The following is a 25000-nucleotide window of genomic DNA, read 5'->3' on the forward strand; positions in this document are numbered from 1 at the left end:
TGACATTATGTGTGTTACGGAAACGTGGCTCCGCGAAGCTGGAGACGAGGCCAAGTGTCGTGACCTCGCTCCCCCTGGCTACACCACCTCCTCCTTCCCTCGGTCGACTGCTACACGCGGGGGCGGTATCGCCTTCGTAGTTTCGGACAAACTGAGACCTCACATTAAACTCACATCTGACTTTCCGTTTAGTCATTCAACCTTTGAACTTGCACAGCTGACTCTCTCCTTCCAGCAAAGAGTCGTTAACATTCTCACTGTGTACAGACCCCCGCCAAGCAAGAAGAACAAGTTTACGGATGCTAAGTTTCTGGAACAGTTACCGGACTTTCTTGAATATGCAAATAACCTACCAGGCTCGCTGCTTATTGTTGGTGACTTTAATTATCACTTTGACACTCCATCACACTTTTACACATCCAAAGTGCTTGACGTTCTCAATATGTTTGATCTGTGTCAGTCTGTTTCAGAGCCCACCCATGTACGTGGTCACATTGTTGATTGGGTTGTTTTCAGGGAAGAAGATGGTCTGGTTAAGTCGACGTCTGTTGAACCGTCCCTTTCGTCCGATCACTATTGTGTCACGTGCACTCTTGACTTCGCAAAACCCCCCTCGCCTAGAGTGTACAGGGAAGTTCGTAGACTGGCGTCAATGGACGTCGAGGCCTTTAAGGCCGACTTTCTTGCCGACTTGCCCTCACTGCCGTCCGCCGAACAGCTCTTTCGTGTTTTGCGTGCCATTCTGGACACACACGCCCCTTCTACCCGTCGTTTGGTCTCTAATCGTCCCCCCTCCCCGTGGTATAGCGGTGTGGGACCTGAACTACAAGACGCCAAGCGGGAGAGGAGGAGGGCGGAGCGTCAGTGGCGCGCCACAGGTCTAACCGTGCACCGGCAAGTATTTCAGGCGGCCAGAAACGGGGTCATCGCCATCGTCGACCATGCTAAGTCTGCATTCTTCTCATCCAAAATACTCGCATGCACCTCAGTCAAACAGCTGTTTAGTGTCACCAATGACATCTTAGGCAAGGTGACTTGTTCCCCTCTTCCCACTATGTTCTCTGTACATGAGCTTCCCCAGAAGTTCGCTGACTTTTTCACTGCGAAGATCGCGCTTATTTGCGAGAAGCTTGATTCTGCTGTTGTCCCGCCTTCACCGGTTGCCGATAGGATGTATTGTGGTCCAGCCCTGCAGCGTTTTGAGCCTGTCACCAGCGAGTTTGTAAAAAAGGTGTGTTTAGGCGCTAGTCCGAAAACGTGCGAGCTTGACCCCATTCCGTCCTCTCTGCTGTGTGATTGTATTGATGACCTTCTTCCATACCTCACTCACGTCATCAACGACTCTCTGACTTCCGGCTCATTCCCAGATGAATTCAAACCTGCAATAGTTAGGCCCCTCATCAAAAAACCTTCACTTGACAAGAATTCCTTGAAAAACTTTAGGCCCGTTTCGAACTTGTCATTCCTTTCAAAAATCACTGAAAAAATTGTCCTTTCACAACTTCTCACTCACCTAGAGCAAAACCACCTTCTCAACACCCATCAGTCTGCATACAGGAAAAACCATAGTACTGAGACAGCACTTCTGAAGATTGTAAACGACATCCTTCTTAGCTTTGACGAAAATCAGGTCTCCATTCTAACACTACTGGACTTGTCTAGCGCATTCGATACGATAGACCACGAAATTCTGCTCCACAGGCTTCAGCACTCCTTTGGTGTTCATGATCTGGCCCTGTCCTGGGTTCGTTCGTACCTTACTAACCGGACGCAGACCGTTTGTGTCAACGGCATCAAATCTCAACCTTCAGCTCTCCAATACGGTGTCCCGCAAGGGTCCGTGCTTGGCCCCATACTTTTCGTTCTATATGCCTCCCCTGTGTCTGATGTTATCAGTCGCCATGCGTTGTCGCACGAGAGTTTCGCTGATGATACACAGCTTCATCAGTCTGCCCCCCTTGCTGAAGTTGACGATCTGGTATCTCGGACACAGGATTGCATTGCGGACCTCAGTGATTGGATGTCTTTAAACAAACTCCAGTTAAATAGTGACAAAACCGAAGTTATGCTGGCCTGTCCCAAGAAATTTCTCAATCACCCTTCTCTTCCTGCCTCTCTCACTGTCAACGAACTACCTATCTCTTTCTCTCCGTCTGTCCGCAGCCTTGGCGTCACTCTCGATCCAACTCTCTCTTTCCAAAAACACATCTCTAACATCTGCAAGTCCGCCTATCTAGAGCTGCGCAAGATTAGTTCAGTCCGTCACTACCTCACCGCTGATGCAACCAAAACGTTAGTGTGTTCTTTAGTCCTCTCAAAGATAGATTATTGCAATTCTCTTCTGGCCGGTCTCCCTAAGTACCTTTTAGATAGACTTCAAAGGATCCAAAATAACGCTGCCCGCCTGGTCTTCAAATCTTCCAAGTATGAACACGCCACACCCCTTCTTCACTCTCTACACTGGCTGCCAATCACTAAAAGGATCGAATACAAACTCTCCTCTCTTTCTTTTGCCGTCGTTTCTGGTTCTGCCCCAGAATACTTGTCAGAACTCCTCAATCTCTACACCCCCTCTCGTCAGCTTCGCTCCGCCGCCGACACTCGACTCTTCCGACTCCCCACAGTGCAAACAAAAACATGTGGCGAGAGGTCCTTCGCCTATCAAGCCCCTGTGACCTGGAATAGATTACCACTGCCTCTCAGACACACAGATTCTCTCACTACATTCAAGACAAATCTCAAAACACACCTCTTTCAGCGCAAGTGATTCCCCCCCCCCCCCCCCAGCATTTCCCCACCCACCCCATCCCGCCCCACCTCACCCCCTACCTAGCGCCTAAAATAACGTGCATATATATTTTCTGCGCTTTGTGTCAGCACTGTGTGTGTGTGTGTAAATAGTACCGTTGACACGTTTTTATATTGAAGCCTACTGTGGTTCTTGTGCTTAGGCTGTGTATTGGACTGTCATTGTATGCCTGCATTATTAGTTGTCAGTAATTATTACATGTGCTGATTGTTCTCTTTGCCTGCGCGCGTATAGTATGTTGGTTATGTTTGGTCATAGTATGTTTGTTTATGTTTGGTCGTTATCTTGCCTGTGCGTGTATTGTATGTTTGGTCGCTTTCTTTGCCTACAGGTGCATGTATAGTTTGTTGGTTATGTTTGGTCGGTTTCTTTGCCTGTGCGTGTATAGTATGCTTGGTCGATGTATGTATTGTAAAGCGCTAAGAGTAGACATTTTTCTAGAATAGCGCTATAAAAGTTTGCATTATTATTATTATAAAAGAGAGCAAGCTACTCTCTCAATCAACATCAAGGGAAGGAGCGTAGTGTCTGGAAGAAGCAGTTTGTGGGACAGATAAAAAACGTCACTATGGTATGGAGCTTTTATTTTTGATGTTGGTCTTTTTGCTTTTCTTGCTGTTATTGTTACTGCTTTTTGTTGTTGTGGTTGCAGTGTTGTTGTTGTTGTTGTTGCTGTTGTTGTTGTTGGTTGTGGTGATTGTGCTGTGGTACTGCTGCTGTTGCGGATGCGTGGATGCTTTTTTCTCCATATTCACGAAGATGAAGTTTTGTTTTGCTAAACTAAAATGTATAATAGCGTGTGGATGTAGCTCGTGTATTTACGTGCTGACTGTTCTCAGACGCCGGCTTGGACCAGCTCAAAAAAAAGAGAAGAAAACAAGTCGCGTGAAGCGATTACAAAAACATTCAATCAATTTGGTTGAAAAATGAGGGCCTGACAGTTCTGCCTCAACTATCACTAAAGGACCGGATGTGACGTCATCAAAGACATCAAACGATAACATTGTATCAGTATAAGTTTGTTCTTTGGTAGTGCTGCATTTCGAAGTATTGTTTTTTAAACAGGGAAATTGAATTTTTAGAGGCCTTGACGCATTTTTGGCAAAACGCTGCCGATTTCGCGTAATCACACCGTGGACCCTCCCTCGACAATCTTATTTCATCACAAGAGTAATCAATTAACTCGAGAGAGACTGCACTTTCATCTTATTTAATAATCATGACAAAATAATGATAAGCCAAGAAGGTATTGGCCAGAAAAGTAACAAAATGTTCTATTTTTTCCAGAAAGTTAGAGCGAAATCAGGGGCCGCACAAACGTATTGGGCAATAAATGGTAATGACTGTTGTACCACCGACAAGTCAAAACTGTTGTACATCTTCTATACTTTTTTTTTTACGAATCATGCTGATGGATTTTGCTACATATGGGTTTCATGGGAAGAACCGGTCACATTTTTCACTTTTGAGGTTACTCAAAGGTGCTGTACTAACTGAGGTGGCTCAGATTGTCGAGGGAGGGTCTACTGTGTGGTAATGGGCAACGTTTTCCGTGAATTCGGCAGGACATTTATAACAGAATAGCAATATACTGTGACAGAACGCGGTAATCTCTCTCTCTCTCTCTCTCTCTCTCTCTCTCTCTCTCTCTCTCACACACTCTCTCACACCACCCATTGCACACCGGTTGGACCGTACATAAGGTAACGTTAAATTATGCTTGTGCAACGTATGTGGGAGTATCACTTATAACCTCAGGGTATCTCTTATCCTGTTGCGCATCAATAGACTAGAGACAGCGCTGGTTAGACTAAAACATGGATCGGGAACTTCAGTACGTACTTAGGACTACCGCGGCTGTGCTTGCAAGTTTGGATAGTTCTTTCTTTCTCATTTGATCCGAGTTTTATCTGTCTCATTAAATGCCATTTTTCTACCTACTACACATATAATTTTCCTAATTGATTCCCGAAGATAAGTTAGTTTCGCTTCCACGTTTCGGTTTTCACTAATTCAACATGGCCGGCGTCGGCAATGCATCATGATCTTTGATCATCATCTTCTTCCGAAGAGGACTGGGTTCTTGCGAACGTCTCAGAGTCCTGCGGTTGAGTCACTGTTACCGATAGTGGTTAGCTCCGGCAAACAGGGAGATTAAAAAGGTGGGGAGGTTTAAAACTATGCGGTACAGGGGAGAGTGCGTTCAAGGGCGGGCTCTCATGCCCGACTGCACTGAGGAAACTGTGGCCGAGACGGGAGCGAAGGAGGGGCCTGCTTCGGCCGATGAACAAAGAAACTGTGATCGAACAAGTATGGTGTTACAAGGGGAAAGACCCGCAAAGTGAACTTAGTTGCCAAAGCCCGAAGTGTGACGACGGACTCGGTTTCCAGCAACTGTCCACCGACTCAGCGGCAAAATATGAGTTGACACGTCCGAGGTGAAAGGTAATCGTCTCTTCTTATTAGAATGAAGGTCATTGTTTATGACTAAAATACAGTAGAATCACATAATGCACGAAGGAATGGAACATGTACATGGAATAAGATTGTCCGTCCACTAAGACACATTCCTAAAGGTGGAACCAACATCCTGACGGCTATGCAGAGGAAGTGTTCTTTTTAAGAAATGCATTCAAATAAAACAAATAGGGAAATGCCCACTGAACAGAAACACCCAGGCTCCTGATTTTTGGTATGAATCCAAGTTGAGAGAGATCAGCTGAGCTAGGATTTTACATGGAATAAGATCATCCCTCCACTTGCATACAATGTATACAACCAGAAATGAAGATACAGTGTGCTTGATGTGGTGATCAAGTGACATTTTGCTATGAATGTGTTTAAGCAACTAGTAGCTTCTTCAGCGTTAATTCATTAAACAATCACTCTTATTCTTAGCACATAGAGCACATTGAATGAGTGTGTGCATGTGTGTGTGTGTGTTTGTTATTGCAATGTAAGACCTTATAATATAAATATACACAAATTATAACACATGCTGGGATTCTAAATATGTTCTGTTTACTTGCAGGTCTCAGTTATTACCAAGCCCTGCCTCATTCTTCCCGCAACACTGACATGGTGCTGTTGTAGAACACAAGTAAGTCCTTTGATCATTTCCAAAATACACTAGTGCAATAGCTTGTGAGTGCAACTGGTGGTAATGAGAATATTTTACCACAAAAGGCTAAAGTACAAATAACAGATTTATTATGTTGGAAAAAGAAGTAAGCCAGAGCAAGTGATTAGTGTACCAGTTAGCTAGGGTGTGTATTATATAATTACAATTTACAGTCAGCATAGAATGTTGAGGACAGTCTAGAATTTTTCTCGCCCTGTGAATTCAACTGCAAATCAGATGGCATGAAGAAATCAATGTTATATTATGCTCTGCATTGAGTGAACCATCTCCTGTCATTCTGAGTGACACATCTCTTTAACTGAAAAACATGCCAGTAATTAAATCCAGGCTACATGGGGATGGAAAATGACCCTGGCAATTTCAACCTCTGAATGATTGTGTCTTTGTGTAGCAGGATTATGGATAGATCTTCACAAGCCTTAGTTCATTTGTCTGTACATGTGTATCATGTATGGCGGTATAAGTTAATACTATTAGTCAATTTCAAATAGCAGAGTTATTTTCAGAGCTTTCTAACTTCAAACCCTGTGGAATCTATAGTTTGTAATAAAGGGTATTTTGACTTTGACTCCGAGTTTCTTTCTTGCAAAGTCATTCTTTTCTCATTCAAGGGACTAAACCACTACATGTACTGATGACTGCCTGCATCAGGGTTATAATTTATGAAGAAGTCAAAATGCACAATATATCAGTTTACAATTTAAAGGCCCACTTGCCTTGTCACTACAGTATAATGTGGCTATGCTTTAACATGGAATCCCTCATCTTGGCCACATACAAAAAATTATATATTCAGTGACTGCTTGCTGTGGTGAGTTAAAATGTGTGATGAAATATTTTCACAAAAAGGTACCAGTGTTGTTAACAAAACTAATTCTTTAACAAACAAACAAAAACCACTCTGCACAGAGAGCATTCAAGCTGATCTATGTTGCTATTCGTCCAAGTAGAGGGATGATCTTATCCCAAGTAAAAGCCTGACAAGATCTGAGACTGTGAAGCAAAATGTTTTTACATGGTAAAGTAAGCCTTTAACGAGCAAGTATGTCTATTGCACTGGGTGTTTTATTATTATTGTATCATTTTTCTTTCAGGTAGTCTCTCTTTAAACTGACTTTCTACACCATGGTGTCTCTGGCAGTGTTATATTGGCAGAAGACAGTTGGAACTGGATTCCTCATTTAGATGGTAGGCATGTTTTGGGCTTTTGTGTTGCTTTGGTGTATGTGTGTGTGTGTGTGTATGTGTGTGTCTGTTCTATACCAGAAATAAACACACTGTTTGCTTGCTGTGGTGAAGTGACATTTTGTGATTTTTTTTTAAATGAGCTAGTACAGTTGTAGCTTTTACAGCATTTATTCATAACACAATCGCACTTGGCGCAGAGAGCAACCAGACCGTTCATTGTGGGTATGTGAACAAGTTAAGAGATCATGTCTTATCCCATTTTAAAGCCTGACCAGATCTTAGACGGTGAGCCAAATTGTTTTCATGAGAAGGAATGTGCCTTTCAGAGAAATCTATTAACTACAGTATTACTTTACAAAACATATTTTAAGAAATGAAATGTGTTACAAGTAACAGCCATGGGGGTGATAGCCTGTAGGTGGAATAATAATCTTCAATTGCCCAGAAATGATTGTTATCTGGTCAAGAAATGCAAAGCATTTTGATGTTTGTGACGATTAGTTACTCTTTATCACGTTTGGTCCCTGATTTTGCTGTCCTTGTCTGCGTTGGGCAGGTGTGCGTCCATGATGTCATTGCTATTGAAAACTAATCTGTACTGCAAAGTAAATGTACCCGTACATGACGTACATGGCAGTTGTCAACCGGGGGCCAGCCATGACTGGGACTGATGTATCCACAGGCACTCGACACCAGGTGGGCGGGGCCAGTGGTTGGGGTGTGATTCCCTGCCTTACACCACCACAAAGTGTAGTATCAGCAGACAAGACTGAGCAGAACTTCTGCCCCCCCCCCCCCCCTCACCAATTGACCACTCAGTGCCATGTGCCTGCAGCTGTATCATAAACACTTTGTGACAATAGTTGTTACCTCCTTAGAACAGATCTTGTGATGCTCCTCAGTCAGTCAGTGTTTGATGGATGCTAACTGGTATACTTGACATAGTGTTCATATGAAAGTTTTATGTGTTGCAGCTCATCCAGATCACAGGTACACAAAGGAGCTGGTTACAGTGATAACATAGGCACATGGAACTGCTTATGGACTACTTTAGAAAGTGAGCGGTTACAACCAAGACTCTTCCGTCAGGAAGGTCTGCGGAAGGGTGCTTGATCTGTTTCCTCGGACAGGCTTTTCAAGACTAGGTAGGTTAAACCACATGATTGGGCTTTAATTATGAATGCACTTCAAAATTCACTCTATTTCATTATCTTGTACAACCCCCCGCGGGTTAGGGGGAAGAATTTACCCGATGCTCCCCAGCATGTCGTAAGAGGCGACTAACGGATTCTGTTTCTCCTTTTACCCTTGTTAAGTGTTTCTTGTATAGAATATAGTCAATGTTTGTAAAGATTTTAGTCAAGCAGTATGTAAGAAATGTTAAGTCCTTTGTACTGGAAACTTGCATTCTCCCAGTAAGGTAACATATTGTACTGCGTTGCAAGCCCCTGGAGCAATTTTTTGATTAGTGCTTTTGTGAACAAGAAACAATTAACAAATCTTCAATAGTACTGACCAAAGAAGAAGGTTTAATTGTGTGATCATGATTTGATACATATGCTTGACCCTGAAGATGTGTTTTATTTGTTTTGTTTCAGAACAAAGTTTGGTGAAGTAGAAGCTACCGCTGTAGGCTGGTGTAAGGCTGAAGAAGAACCTCTGACAAGTCCATTTTCAAGCAACTGAGCACGAACCCAGGTACAAGACACAGAGCTCTCTTTCTATCGGTCTGTTATTCATAGAATGACACTAACAGTGACACAAGTAAATAATCTGTATCATTGTCTTGACCTCTAGAAATTTGGTAGAGAATAAGATGACTGATAGTATTATTTTGATTACCGTACTTTCCGGGTGACAAGGCGCTTTGTTATCTAAGACGCACCCCCTTCTTTTAAAAAAAAAATTGTAATCCAGTCACCCATTGGACGCAGGGGGCCAATAGGGCGCACCAAAATGACCCAGTTTTTGCCATGAGAGGTGGTTCCCCTGTCATATCTGAGAGAGGAAACACTTCCTGCATCGGGGTCAGTGACCGGTCAGTGACCAAAGGCATTGTGATAGCTGGGTGGCCTTGTTAAAAGACACGACCTTCTTCCCAGGGGTCAATGACCGAGTTTAACAGAGTGGAAATCTGTGTGTGCGCCAGATCAAAGGCAGGGCAGTACCTAGTAGCTGAAACATGCATTATCACAAGTTGTTTGACTGGTACTCAAGCGGTCTCTTTGATTTTTTTCGTATTTCATACACGGATTAGGCGCTTCGTTATACAAGACGCAGGGGTCGAACTCAAGGAAAAAAGTCGCGCCTTATGACCCGGAAAGTACGGTATTTCATGGTCATTACAGTGGCCTCCACCCCTGCCCCTTTTAAGACACCCCAATCTAAGACTCCTTCCTATTAATGACCCTGTTTTCGCAGACTTCTTGTTCATAACATCTGTAAATTCACTCCCATTTTAAGACTTGCTCCATTTGGACTTGGACTGGGTGGCCGAGTGGTAACGCAATTGCGCTCGGAAGCGAGAGGTTGCGAGTTCGACCCTGGCAATTTTCTCCCACCTTCCCTAACCTAGGTGGTGGGTTCAAGTGCTAGTCTTTCGGATGAGACGAAAAACCGAGGTCCCTTCATGTACACTACATTGGGGTGTGCACGTTAAAGATCTCACGATTGACAAAAGGGTCTTTCCTGGCAAAATTGTATAGGCATAGATAAAAATGTCCACCAAAATACCCGTGTGACTTGGAATAATAGGCCGTGAAAAGTAGGATATGCGCTGAAATGGCTGCGATCTGCTGGCCGATGTGAATGCGTGATGTATTGTGTAAAAAAAATTCCATCTCACACGGCATAAATAAATCCCTGCGCCTTGAATATGTGCACGATATAAATTGCATAAAATAAAAAGATAAAATAAATCCCTGCTCTTAGAACTGTACCCACGGAATACGCGCGATATAAGCCTCATATTGATTGATTGATTTTAAGACCTGATTTTGCTTATTTTGGATTTCGAAAAAGAGAAAAACAAATTCCCACTCTGTACAGAATTAAGCCAGGTTCATGATTTTTGTATGGACCAAGTTGAGAGATGGCATTTGTATAGGCCTGACCAGATCTGAGATGTTGAATCTAATTGCTTACGAAGAAAGCATTGTGTCATTATAGGCACACTACTTCTCGTCACCGTCTCAGTTCTGGCCAGGCTTTAACATAGGATAAGCTCATCCCTCAACTTTGTCACATATGAACAATCGACACACTGACTCTTGCTGTTGTGAGTTGACATTTTTTGATGAATTTATTTCTGGAAAAGGCACCATGCAGTGCTGTTTCAGGGGTGGGACTTTTCCGCGGATTTCCGCGGACACAACTTACGAATTCTGCTGGAGTAATCTATTTTTCCGCGTCACATTTCATTACAATATCTATGACTTGTTGACTGAATGATTTGGAGAGACGTGGAGATGAAACAGAACACTGGAGGCTTGAGAGTTAAATTGTGCTGACTGAAAACTCCTGATAACTAATAGTAATTTTGAGGGGGGGGGGGGGAGGTTGGGGAGTGTGGAGAATGTCTTTTTTGTCAGATTGCACAGATTTTAATGTACCATTTAACCAAAATTCGGGGTAACGTGCCCCCGAACCCCCTGGAAAAAAAGGGATTTCCTCTTTTTTCATCACAAGAGAGTCCCACCCCTGTGTTTACAGAATTCCTTGTTTAAAACTATCACTGTGCACAGAGGGAAGGGGGGGGTGTATTTGACCACCCCTGCGTTTACAGAATTCCTTGTTTAAAACTATCACTGTGCACAGAGGGAAGGGGGGGGGTGTATTTGACCACCCCTGTGTTTACAGAATTCCTTGTTTAAAACTATCACTGTGCACAGAGGGAAGGGGGGGTGTATTTGACCACCCCTGTGTTTACAGAATTCCTTGTTTAAAACTATCACTGTGCACAGAGGGAAGGGGGGGGGTGTATTTGACCACCCCTGTGTTTACAGAATTCCTTGTTTAAAACTATCACTGTGCACAGAGGGAAGGGGGGGGGGGGTGTATTTGACCACCCCTGTGTTTACAGAATTCCTTGTTTAAAACTATCACTGTGCACAGAGGGAAGGGGGGGGTGTATTTGACCACCCCTGTGTTTACAGAATTCCTTGTTTAAAACTATCACTGTGCACAGAGGGGGGGGGGGGGGGGGGGTGTATGTGACCAAGTGAAGTGCATTGCTACATAATAAAATGAGCAAATCCGTCCCGTGAAGAAAACTTCTGCTTACTTAATTGTCAGATTTGCCAAGGCGTGTACATGAAATAAGATTATCATTCTAAATGCTGAATCAACATTCTGACTGTTTCCTATGAAACCAGGCTTGATTTTTGGTATGAATCCAAGTTAAGGGATAGCATGTGTAAAAGCAGAATTGTGTACAGAGGCAGCTTTGTGTTATTAAAGGCCGGCTGCTTTTCGTGAACACAGTTTGGCTCACATCTCACATCACCTGCCAGGCTTTTTTTTAAAAAATTTTTTTTTACCATGGGATAAGACTATCCCTCCATTTAAGCACATACCAGCAATAAACACAGTGGTTACTTGTGATGAACTAGTGGCAAGACAAATGATTTAAGCATCACATAACCTTCCTAAGTGAAGTCAAGTTATGTGTGTGTGCATGTGTGTGTGTCAGCATAGAATGTTGAGGACAGTTCGATGGTAAATAACCCTGACAATTTTAGCCTATGATTGTGCCTACATTGTGGCAGGATTGGATGTGGATCTTCAAAAGCCTAAGTTAACAAAAAAGTATGTAAAAGTACATTTTGAATAGTAGTTTTTTTCTCAGAGGGAAGATATCACAAGATATGATCGTTCCACTGCATGTATGCCACATAACTAAAACAAAAATTAAATGTTATTTTAATCGTCTTTTGGGTAAAACAAATACACCATCAATATATTATAATAATGATCTTGCTTGTTTACAGATGGACAACAGCTACTGCCAGGACCAGGTTACGCATAAAGAAAACAGTCAACACTTGGCTGGTGCTGCAGCTTCTTTGATGTCTATTTTTTTTTTTTTTAAAGACAGACAGCTACCAGCTCATTCAAGACCATAGCCCCATCTTACTCACGCAGAACAGACAGCCATCTTTCGCCTTTGCACAGAACACTGCTGTCTGACGGTACACATCAAAAGGATAGGTTTTGCACCTACAGCGTGCGACTGTGGCTAGGGTAGGAAGAACAGACTCTGCAACACGTTCTGAGAGGGTGGCCTTTTCTTGCCACCCGTACCCCTGTGCAACAAGACTTGGCCAGAGAGCACACATCCAAATGCAAACACTGAACACTGAAGAGGAAGAAGAAGAAGAAGGTGCCCACACAGAAGGACATAAATCTACTTTAAGGGCACACAAGTTTACAGCAGTTTATTGAATTGTAGCAGATTATAGGGAGAAAATGAACAAGCTAAATAGGCTGTACAGTACTTCACTTGAACAATGTATAAAGTTCCCTGTATTAAGAACATTTACAGATCACAAGACATTGTGTTTTCTTTTGTTTACAATACAAATGTTTCATAATAAAAAGATGTGCACTAGGCAAGATCCTTAAAATGTAAAACTAGTAGTGTGACAATTTTGAATTGTTCAGAGATGGTTTTTCTTCAGTGGTAAATGTTTTACTTTTAGCTTTTTTATAAGATCCCGTTAGGGAAGCATACTATAAAACCTTGACCTTCCAAACTGTGTTAGCACCCTGGGCTGCGATCATTGTGTTGAGCTACTTAAAGGCACAGTGCAGCTTACAGCCTTCGTTTTGCGTTTTTGTTGCAGCTGAGTGCATTTACAGTTCAAAAATCCTCCTATGGTAGTAAAACAAACCCAAAACTACCCAACGACGACATCTATGAAGCTCGACAGTTTCTTGTTCACGCGAGTGCATAAATTAACCTAGTTATTACGTGGTGTTTGGTCGGAGTTCGATTCAACTGAGTGATTCCGGCCTCCATTTTGTTTTATACAAACTCATGATGATGTCTGACATAGTTTGCTAGTGACGTGTCTTTTTGTGCATGATGTGGTGATCTACCTGATCTAAATTTAGATCCAAAAATAGGTCAAGACCAGCCGGGTCCGAGTACGAAATTGATTCGTAAAAAAATTGCAGTTCTTGACTCTTTGGGTGCAAGTCAATGAAACTTGGTAGTTCTTCTAACAGATAGCTGCCTGAGGTATGACTAAAAGCCCCAGGGGCTCCGTGCACCTGAATTTGACAAGTTCAGTACCTTCAGCAAGCGCAAGTACAGTAGAGAAGCGCTTGACACACTGAAAAAGGCCTACTACGAGCAAAAGAAAAAAAATCAGTGATGCATGTGCTTTTGATGTAATCTTCTTTGACATTATGATGACTACAAAAACTGACTGATGTGTTTTGTTTGTGAATGATGGATATATGTGCATGATTGCGTTTCGCAGACACAGTTGTCATGTGCGTTGTAATTGGCGACGAATGCTGGATGATTACTATTTTTGTACCAGGATTACTATTTTTGGGGCTGAGCATTACTCCAAAACACTTATGGGGGTAAACAGGTCTGCAGCACAACTACAAATGTAGAAATGTCGTCTGCATTTTGTATATTTTAAAAGGTTATTTTTGTGCACAGAACATGCATCTGCAGGGAGGTTTGGAGGGTGAAGTTAGGATCTGTTAGGAGGCATACAGCATCACACTCATTTTGTGTGTGTGTATTTTGTGTTGACAGATAAGACACTGTCATTCCAGCAGAAACCTGTGATGATGCACATTTTATTGAAGTGACCAGCTGAAATTGTATGTACGTTGTTATGAAATTGACAAATGATCCCTGCTTTGCAATCCTGGGTTAATGATATTGCCAAAATTAAAACGTGGAGGAAAAAGTGAGTGTAAACCTATTCTTGTGGTGGTGGTGGTGGTGGTGTGTGTGTGTGTCTGGTTAGTGTGTGTTTGAGTGTGTGTTAAACAAACAACGACAAACAACACCAAACCTACATCAAACAAGCACAACAAAAACAAATTACACAAAAAAATGGCAAAAATCAGAATATCAACTGAGAAAAAAAACCGTGGCTGAATGCAATACTTATTATAACTTAAAAAGTAAAAGTGTGCGTGTGGATGTGTGCGTATGTTTGAGTGTTTTAAACAAACAACAAACCTAAATTAAAGAAGCACAACAAACAAACAAAAAACCTGGCAAAGTTCTGAACATTAACACAATGCTGCTTTCTGCTTTGAGGGGAGGAATAAAATGACTGAAGCCGGACTCCTCCGAAAGCGGCGTATGGCTGCCTTAATGGCGGGGTTAAAACGGTCATACACGTAAAATTCCACTCGTGCAAAAAACACGAGTGTACGTGGGAGTTTCAGCCCACGAACGCAGAAGAAGAAGACTGAAGCCGGACTGCCGAGAGGAGGAAGGAGGGGGAAAAGAACACGCAGACATGAAAACACACACAACTCTATGACAGATAAACTGCTTATGTTCAAAAATCAAGAATATTTAAGCGTGCACACACGCACGCACACACACACACACACACACACACACACACACACACACACACACAGACTCTCCTCGTGAAAGTAAAGGTAAACTCGAACTTGAAGGTAAGTATAAATGTTTGATATGGAAGAAACCTGTGATAAAAGTCTTTGTATAAATCATCGGTACCAACAAAATTCAGTTGCCACAACGCGTAAAAGGACATACTGTAGTTTCAAATTAGTAACAATCTAAGCCATTTTAATCAGCACTGGTGTCCGGCAAGCACTAACAGATACAACAGCACGTGTATGCATCTTGAAGTAATAAGACCTTGAAGTAGGCCTAGAGTTTACACTATGCATTATGTAATGCTTTAATTCAGCTGCCTAACTGTGGAACTTTGCAAATGTGTGAGGACCGTTTCACAAAACAGACAAAACACCCTCTCAGTTATTTACACAAATCAGTTCCAGAATGTGCGTGTTCCTTTTCCGTCTCTACAAATTAATGTTATCTGGGGGGAAAACGAATCATTGTCGCTTCCGCCCTCAGTTATAATTGCCTGAGCATAATAGGAAATGCAACAGGTGTAGTCTTCCGCCTGATTTTTAGTCAAGATATTTCGACACAGAATGTTTCTTTCTTTTTTCTTTGTATGTTCACAAGCTCACATACAATCATTTATGCAACACTGACAATAAGACCAGACCAGAGTTGTGATTGAAATGGGCAGTTTATTTAATAAAGCTCCAGAATGAATAAAAATACATGACAAAATAAGGTGGTCCCGCTGTACAAAGCCGGTTACCAAACACACACACACACCAACACACACAAACACACTCACGCACGCACACTGACACACACACACACACACACACATGACACACACACACACACACACACACACACACACACACACACACACACACACACAGAGTAACATTGTACAACTTACTGTCACATTCAAGCGGGAACACCAAACAAAACGTATCATCAAATGAAACAACATTTTAAGTGGTCAACTGAGCAGATGACCACAAACCACACTTGAAATCTTCACATTTTAACACTTTCTCCTGTATCCACAAAAGTCATTTATGCTGACTAGATAATGACATAATAAAATGACATCAATAAAACCATTCCCTTTTTTATTTTAAAGAAAAACAAGAAAATTAAAATAACGCAAAGAACTGATGCTCAGTAAGGTTGGGTATCGATCTCAAATGTGTGCATAGCTAATTACATGTAACCGGCATGGACTGGGGCTAGAATTGGCCTTTCTGTCAGGCAACTCGGCCTCTAATTGGTTTTATATTGTCTGATCCCCCTCCAGAAAAAAACAATACCATTTGCCCCGTGCTTCTGCGCCCACAAAAAATATTCGGGAATAAGAAAAGTTCAAATTTTAGGCACCCCACATACAACCCTACTAATTGTCAGTCAATTACTTTACTGCAATCAACGTTGATTTTAAAGTACCATGTCATTATTATTTTGGAGATAGATTTGAAAAAGTCCATAATTGCAGACTGCGTATTGGTATGAGTGATTTGAATTTTGATTTATGTCAGCGGCACCTCAAGGAATGCCCCAAATGTGAGTGCGGTTACCCAAGGGAGACTGCTGAGCACTATTTGTTGCATTGACCCTTGTGTAGAGATGTACGATTATTGTCAATTGATAACTGATTATAAGTTTATTGAAATATTATTGAAAGGCATCCCGCAATATTCCCGGAATGTCAATCAGACCATATTCATAACTGTACAAGAATTTATTAAGACAAACAGGCATGTTCCGTACATGAGCCTCTACATTTTATTCATAATGTTCATTTGACACTGTCATGAGACAAATGCTGCCTGACCAATTGTTCTTCGTAATTTCTCTCGTGTTTTGTGTCCTTGTTTCGACTTATCGATTATGGCCCAATCGTTATGTAATTTAGTGCCATTTTCGACGATCACAAAATGTATTAACTTTGCGTGTGTGTCTTCTGTGCATTTAATATTATTGTGACGTGACCCACTCTTCCGACATTTCTGGCGCTCCAAGTCTTCGTCGTCCTTTTTTTCCCCCCTTATGCTGAATTCTGTTCTCTCGTACCCCATTTCTTTTTGTTTCTTGTTTTTACCCCCACCAAGTTCTGTACTACCACCCCCTCCATTTTTTGATTGCTTGCGCATCAGGTTTGTCTGTTTGTTTTCGTTGTCTGAAATGAGTAAATGTATCTAGTCCGCCATCATGCTAAACTTTGTTATGTACATACCAGGATGACTTAAAATAAGCATTTATGCTTGAGTTATCTTAAAAAAAACAATGCATTGTTTCTGTCATGATAACAAATTGAATAAAGTTTTGTAAACAAATGGACTGATTATAGTTGACCCTGATATGTGATTACGGGATAGTGTCACATTAATTTATTTCTACTTTCACTTGTACTTTTGTACTTAAAACAAATCACTGAAATGTAAAAGTTATTATTTTTTCCATTGTGAAGTGTCGTCAGTCTCCTCAAGGTAATGCAGTCAAACTCAACCAAAAGTTGGAGGGGCTTCTTCATACTTTCAGTGTGTGTGTGTGTGTGTGTGTGTGTGTGTGTGTGTGTGATTTCTTTTGACACTATGCACGTTTGTATATAACCGCCTGTGCACAAAAAGAAGAACATAATCGAATCTTATCATTCATTTTTGCTTAATTGATTGATTGGTATGCATGTTTCTAACAGTGACCGTTACCAAAGTGAGTATAGTGCGCTTCCCAAGCATAAAACGGTGCATGACTCTGGATTTGCGTCTGAGATATTGACACATCACTGTGAGAAAAAGCGTTAATGAAAAAAGAAGACTATTTATTTTCCTTGAGCATTATCTTAAAGTGGTGTGCCAAAAACTTTTAAATTCAAAAATTCAATATTTAACTTTAGGAAAAGCACTGTAGAGAAAACCACGCTTGTGTGTTCAGAATAGTCTCCATGTGGTATCAATATAAATGATTCAAATGTATGGAAGAGAAGCTGTTTCTGCTGGATTAATACACACACACAATTGTGCACTCACACATAAGCACGCATGCATGCTCACACACACACACACACACACACACACACACACACACACACACACACACAGAAACAACAAATTCATTATGACAAAACCAAATACGAAGTCCTATTTCACAAATTTTATATCTTCTCCTTTTCACCATATACAAATACAGTCACGGAGTACATTTATAAGGCCAAATTATTAAGAAATATTATTTTCTGTGCTTGAATTACCCAGTGTGTAGCATGATCACCACGAAGGTACAATTCACAGAAGTTGAGTAATCACTTTACAAAACCCATACCAGTACCACATTGTTATGTTAAATCCTATTTATTAACCCACACAAATAGAAGAAGATAGCTTTGTGAAGACTTTCATTTTCCAACCAAATGCTGTTCAAAGATTATTCTTTCTTTCTATATTTGGTGTTTAACGTCGTTTTCAACCGTTCAAGGTTATATCGCGACGGGGAAAGAGGGGGGGGGGGGGGGGGGGGGGGGGGGGGGGGGGGGGATGGGATGGGATAGAGCCACTTGTTAATTGTTTCTTGTTCACAAAAGCACTAATCAAAAAATTGCTCCAGGGGCTTGCAACGTAGTACAATATACTACCTTACTGGGAGAATGCAAGTTTCCAGTACAAAGGACTTTAACATTTCTTACATACCAATCAATATGAGGCTTATATTGCGCGTATTCTGTGGGTACAGTTCTAAGCTCGGGGATTTTATTTTAATTTTATTTTATGCAATTTATATCGCGCACATATTCAAGGCACAGGGATTTATTTATGCCGTGTGAGATGGAATATTGTTTTACACAATACATCACGCATTCACATCGGCCAGCAGATCGCAGCCATTTCGGCGCATATCCTGCTTTTCACGGCCTATTATTCCAAGTCACACGGGTATTTTGGTGGACATTTTTATGAAAATTTATCTATGCCTATACAATTTTGCCAGGAAAGACCCTTTTGTCAATCGTGGGATCTTTAACGTGCACACCCCAATGTAGTGTACACGAAGGGACCTCGGTTTTTCGTCTCATCCGAAAGACTTGAACCCACCACCTAGGTTAGGAAAGGGGGCAGAAAATTGCTAACGCCCTGACCCAGGGTCGAACTCGCAACCTCTCGCTTCCGAGCGCAAGTGCGTTACCACTCGGCCACTGACACGATACACCAACACGATATTAGCACTCCAGATTTTTATCTCGCAGTTTTTCTGAAGGACTTTGCATTTGAAAACTATTCTCAGACAAAATATGAGTTTAAACTGCAAGTACATGTACAGGGAGTCTGAAGGGTTCAAGTCGGATGAGATAGACTACTGTTGTGGCAATCTTCGAATTTGAAAATCATTTTTTTAAAAGAGTAAAACTCATAGTTCTTCTTCTTCTTCGCTCATGGGCTGAAACTCCCACGTTCACTCACAAATTTGCACGAGTGGATTTTTACGTGTATGACCGTTTTTACCCCACCATTCAGGCAGCCATACGCCGCTTTCGGGAGAAGCATGCAGGGTATTTTTGTGTTTCTATAACCCACCAAACTCTGACATGGGTTACAGGATCTTTTCCGTGCGCACTTGGTCTTGTGCTTGTGTGTACACACGAAGGAGGATAAGGCACTAGCAGGTCTGCACATAAGCAATGACCTTGGAGATCAGAAAATTCTCCACCTTTAACCTACCAGGCGGCCGCGATTTTGACTCATGACCTTCTGAATAGGAGGCCGATGTCTTATCCACAAGAACACCGAGCCCGTCCAAACTCCTAGTAAAAACAACAACTGCAAATCTGGGAGCAAAATGTAAACGGTTACAGTTTCAACTATCCTTCCCCTTTATATCAGCATTTTTGGAAACCTAAACGAAAGAGTATTCAAGAACAACAGTCACGGATTCAGATTTAAAAAAACAAATGGTAACTATGCTTTTTGGAAATTCTTTCTTTAATTGGTGTTTAACGAAGGTTATATCGCGACAGGGAAAGGGGGGGAGATGGGATAGAGCCACTTGTTAATTGTTTCTTGTTCACAAAAGCACTAATAAAAAAAATGCTCCAGGGGCTTGCAACGTAGTACAATATACTACCTTACTGGGAGAATGCAAGTTTCCAGTACAAAGGACTTAACATTTCTTACATACTGCTTGACTAAAATCTGTACAAACATTGACTATATAAGAAACACTTAACAAGGGTAAAAGGAGAAACAGAATCCGTTAGTCGCCTCTTACGACATGCTGGGGAGCATCGGGTAAATTCTTCCCCCTAACCTGCGGGGGGTCTTTTTGGAAATGCGCTTCAGACAAATGCCTTTGCACACGTTATGTTACTCACAGCAAAATGCAAGAATAATTGGGGACCACATGGGATGGGGCAAATTGGGAGGGAGCAATTCGGGACACCACCATAAATATCTACCAAATATTTACAAATAGCTATCTTAGTACATGCATAACATGCTGTACCAATACACAATTTCTTTAAATAACTATGTAAGGATTATTGGCAGTCTCCCGGAGCATGTTTCACGCTATCCTGCGATCAGGACAAGCGACTGACTGTGATGTGTATGCTGTGCGGCGTGCGCTACATAAGAAACCTTTTTTTAAATTTGTATTAAATATAATCACCTGAGCCACGAATGGCTAGCTGACAGCGGCTATCTTTTACACAACAAATTCTGAACTCTGATGAACTCGTGACCGCTGATTTTTAAAGGCAAGGGGTATCATATTGTGCGCATGGCATACACATCCAAGTTGGTCGTTTGTCCCGATTGTGGGATACAGCCCGTCAGAGGCGTAGAGCGTGCTCGAGATGTTTTGAAAAACCTGACTGCAGTACAGGGATTTGTACACCTCCGGACTGCTGATAATCCTAACAGAATTATTTTCAAAAACCGTCTATTGCCTTGAAAGCAAACCTGGAATTTCTGATGCGAGTTGCCAGAAAGAAAGTTCACTAACAAGATCCAGGCCAACACCACCCCCCCCCCCCATCCCCCTAAATAACACTAAGGAGTGAGGTGAGCTTAAATAACTAATTAATTAATCAATCAATAAATTCTCTGCTGAAATCCCCAACTTCGCGCATCGAAGCTATGAAAAACAGGACACTGCCACGTTTCCATTCAGCTAAACGCCACACCATTTTCAAGAGGGGATGTCTCAGGAAGAAAGATGTGACGCTCCCGATTCATATGTTTCAGAAGACAGCCCACCTGAGAAAAAGAAGAACACAATATAGAAATAATAACAACCTGTCAACCACAAATACATTAAAGTTTTTCAAACAGTTCACTAATCCGACAAACTCATGCTCGTTTCTGGTGCATTTGATAAAGCCAATTACGGGTAGATGCTAGACAACAGCAAAACCACCACCACATAACAACACAAGATTGTTTATGGTTGTTTACAGTCTCTTGAACACAGGAGTCAATCGAGACCATATATATAACAAGAAGCATAAACAAGAAGGGCAAAGCCCACACGACTCACATGCTGAACAGACCTTGATCTTTCTTTCAGAATAATTTTACAATAAAACAGAAAAACAATATTTTACACATTTTTCCTACCAAAATACATGTGACCTTGACCCAAGGTCAAGGTCATCCAAGGTCATGCAACACAAAGCTGTTAATTCAAGACATAGGAAGTACAATGGTGCTTATTGGCTCTTTCTACCATGAGATATGGTCACTTTTAGTGGTTCACTACCTTATTTTGGTCACATTTCATAAGGGTCAAAGTGACCTTGACCTTGATCATATGTGACCGAATGTGTCTCATGATGAAAGCATAACATGTGCCCCACATAATTTTTAAGTTTGAAACAGTTATCTTCCATAGTTCAGGGTCAAGGTCACTTCAAAATATGTATACAATCCAACTTTGAAGAGCTCCTGTGACCTTGACCTTGAAGCAAGGTAAACCAAACTGGTATCAAAAGATGGGGATTACTTAGCCCTATATATCATATATAGGTGAGGTATTGAATCTCAAAAACTTCAGAGAAAATGGGAAAAATGTGAAAAATAGCTGTTTTTTAGACAACATTTATGGCCCCTGCGACCTTGACCTTGAAGCAAGGTCAAGATGCTATGTATGTTTTTTGGGGCGTTGTCATCATACACCATCTTGCCAAATTTGGTACTGATAGACTGAATAGTGTCCAAGAAATATCCAACGTTAAAGTTTTCCGGACGGACGGACGGACGTCCGGACGGACGGACGGACGTCCGGACGGACGGACGGACGGACGACTCGGGTGAGTACATAGACTCACTTTTGCTTCGCATGTGAGTCAAAAAGCACTTCAGTTTGAAACCCAGGTTCAATGTAGTAAATGATATTGCATCAATGTTCCATCCATCCTCAGCACTTTCAAAACCAGTTTCTTCTAGGTCATACACACCTTTTCCTCGATTGATCCACAGTACATCAGATCGCTATTGTTCTTTTTATGATTTGCACCAAGGGAATGATTAACATTTCTGTCTTAGTCATATGTAACAAGCTTTAAGCAAAAGCATAATATTCTACACATTCACATATTGTAAGGTTGAAGGGGTCTATGTCGACCAAAAGAAGGTGTATTCCCCATAGCCATAGGTGTTTTCCCTGTGTACCGGGAATACAGTTGGATTTTCTGTAAAGAAGTATAATATCGTACAATCTTGCGCCAAGCGCGTGACTGCGGTTAGATAGGAGAATCTATTTAAAATCCTGAATTCGCGTGCGGCATCCAGTCAAGCAAAACATGCTTCGACCGTTTATCAAAACGGATTTAGTTAAAGAAACATCTGCACCCCCACCCCCAACAGCCTGGTATTATGTTTTCCTCGCTGGTACTCTCGTCCATTGAATCACTTTCACTTTCGTAAGCTTGAAGTAACTCCATGGCGTCTAACGGAAGTATATTCCCTGTATATGTACAGGAAATTAACATACAGGGAATACAGCCACTGTTGGTCGACATAGACCCCTTCTAAAGTGCTGCAGTAGTTACCTTTCCCTCCAAGGACCAAGCTGTTCATCCACTGTAGGGCTGACCGGGGTTCCCCCTTAGCAGAGTGAGTGGCGAATCCTGGCTGATAAATTTCCTTTCATTTTCCATGAATGAAGAATACCAGCTGGGTTCTTTTATTCATGGACCTGTGTTCTGCAACACACACAAATCAGCCACCATCTTGTAAATATATGTAAAAGAAAGCAAGTGGCAATCTGAATAACAGAATACAAAATGATCAATCCACACAATCATACTTCAGCACTGAAAGTCCACAAAATGAAGCACTGCTAGTACATGTACTTCTCATAATTTACTGAAACTTTACTCGTCAAAACAACCATTTGTTTTATCGACTTTACTCGCATGTGGCGAGTAGATTAACATTTCTACTCACCATTTACATGATTTTTACTCGCCATGGCGAGTAATTGAAAATACTCGCCACTTTCAGGCCTGTACTTGTGCATGAGATGTGTTTACCATCCATATGCCCAGACCATGCGCCCTTCTGTTGTGCTCAGAACAGTAAAGAGTTGCTTGCTGGGGTGGTTGTTCATAAGTTAACAGTTCACAAGAGGGCACAAACAAGAGCAAAAACACAGGTGCCTGATTCACACTCATTCAAATGCAGAACCTTATTTTTGCATGAACAGAGTAAGACATGATTCTTACATAGCTGACCCTACCCCTGGCAGAAAAGTGCTTGAAATTGTCCATGTGGTCTCTATCAGTACATTTGATGCGTATTTGTGATACATATATACTGATATAGAGACAAGTAACAAGTGGACATTTCTTCTGACACCTCTACCATTTGTACACCTGCACAAATCTCCTGCCATAGACTACAAAAGGAAAACATACAAATCAAAACAAACACAAATTTAACCTAATGTTTACCTTTCAGCAGCAGAAAAGGCTGTGTTTTTTGTGGTGTCTCAGAGTAAAGCCACGGTGTTGGAGATCTATGCAAAACTAGGCTGTAGGCAAGGTCCAACATCTTTAGCTGCACACACAAAAAGAAGAAGCAAGAAATCACATGACATAGATGACATTCCTCACTAGTACAAAACCACAACTACACTAGTCAACTACCAATGTAAGAATCATAGTCCTGCAAGATTACCCTCTTAAAAAGTAAGATTGCTTTCATTCAAACACTACCGTGGGACCAAACTCCCCCCACCCCCTCCTTTTTTTGAGTTTTTCCTACATGTGTGTTGATGTTTCCATTAATTCCAAGCCCTGAAACTGTGAACTTGAGATCTTTATGTATGCACACAGTCACAGGCTTAATAAGCTATTCAGAAACCAAGCAGAGTCTGCACAACGTCAATTCTGAGAAATAAATCCCCACAACCGGTTTCAAGGCCACTATACCGACTGAGCTATTGCTTGCCATGCCAACCTCCACCCCCATTTGGAACATGCACAACTAGTATACCCATACACATGTAATAATACTGCTTGCCTTCCTCCCCCACCCTCCAAATCAATAAACACTAAATGTATGCAATCAGTAATCTTTTAGTTAGTAGTTGACTACCATCACTACTCTCTCCACACCCACCCACCCTCTTGCACACCAGCGACACACCCCCATCGCCCAATCATTTCCATGATTCTCTCTGCCATATAGTTATCCTAAACACTAAGATTATGACACATTTGTTTTCCAATTAGGAACATAAAAAATTACTGTAAAAAAAATGTACAATCATGCACTCTCTGAGTCTGACAAGAGAGTGTGAGAAAAGTCAAGAAAGCAAGACATGTGTGACATAACTAAATCTTCTAATCTATTCCTGAGATTTACTCTTGACAGCTTAAAATGGAACCTCATGCACTTACTGTTCTGAATTGTAGAAATTTCTTGTAGTTATAGCAGCAAAGGCAGTTTTATTGGGTACCACCAGGTGTCACTCTGTCATCATCTGATCAAGCATTCAAGCAAATGGTTCAGCACTGAAACAGTAAATAGCAAGAGTGTACAGAAAAATACACAAACTTTCTCATTAATTTGTATCTTCAACTTCACATTATTCATAAATAATGATACCTTAATACTTTGACTAAGTTTGAGTAGGATTAACACCATGCAGAGCCAGAAGTTAACTTGAAATAAAATAACTATACGTTACTCAATACTGCACTCAATGAGTCAATTGTCAGCAAAGGTGATAATCAATGCAAGGTAAAACCAAAGGATGCAACTCAGTCAGCAATTGCAAAAACTAC

General features: G+C 41.5%; 2 protein-coding genes and 2 long non-coding RNA genes across 7 annotated transcripts in view; 3 read left to right on the forward strand and 1 right to left on the reverse strand.

The window, feature by feature from the left end:
* Positions 1-25000, forward strand: part of LOC138983240 (cytosolic purine 5'-nucleotidase-like) — a 248483-nt gene that overhangs the window by 91056 nt on the left and 132427 nt on the right. The gene's annotated exons all lie outside the window — the stretch shown is intronic.
* The window catches only part of LOC138983251 (uncharacterized), a 27488-nt gene continuing 5764 nt past the window's right edge, over positions 3277-25000 (forward strand). For both annotated transcript variants that reach the window (XM_070356684.1, XM_070356685.1), the window contains exon 1: positions 3277-3380. In XM_070356684.1, coding sequence (XP_070212785.1) covers positions 3378-3380 — 3 coding nt within the window. In that variant the 5' untranslated portion in view covers positions 3277-3377. The remainder of the gene's footprint in view (positions 3381-25000) is intronic.
* On the forward strand, positions 4486-13570 carry LOC138983253 (uncharacterized). The gene is made up of 6 exons (XR_011461048.1): positions 4486-5254; positions 5841-5909; positions 7046-7139; positions 8114-8284; positions 8738-8837; positions 12128-13570. It is a non-coding gene; the product is annotated as an uncharacterized lncRNA (long non-coding RNA).
* Positions 17857-25000, reverse strand: part of LOC138983255 (uncharacterized) — an 8821-nt gene continuing 1677 nt past the window's right edge. The window contains exons 2-5 of the long non-coding RNA XR_011461050.1: positions 24614-24727; positions 23663-23768; positions 22760-22912; positions 17857-20966 (exon numbers count right to left, since the gene is read on the reverse strand). This is a non-coding gene — a long non-coding RNA (uncharacterized lncRNA). The remainder of the gene's footprint in view (positions 20967-22759; positions 22913-23662; positions 23769-24613; positions 24728-25000) is intronic.

The sequence above is a fragment of the Littorina saxatilis genome, linkage group LG12 (assembly GCF_037325665.1).
Source record: "Littorina saxatilis isolate snail1 linkage group LG12, US_GU_Lsax_2.0, whole genome shotgun sequence".
NCBI lineage: Eukaryota > Metazoa > Mollusca > Gastropoda > Littorinimorpha > Littorinidae > Littorina > Littorina saxatilis.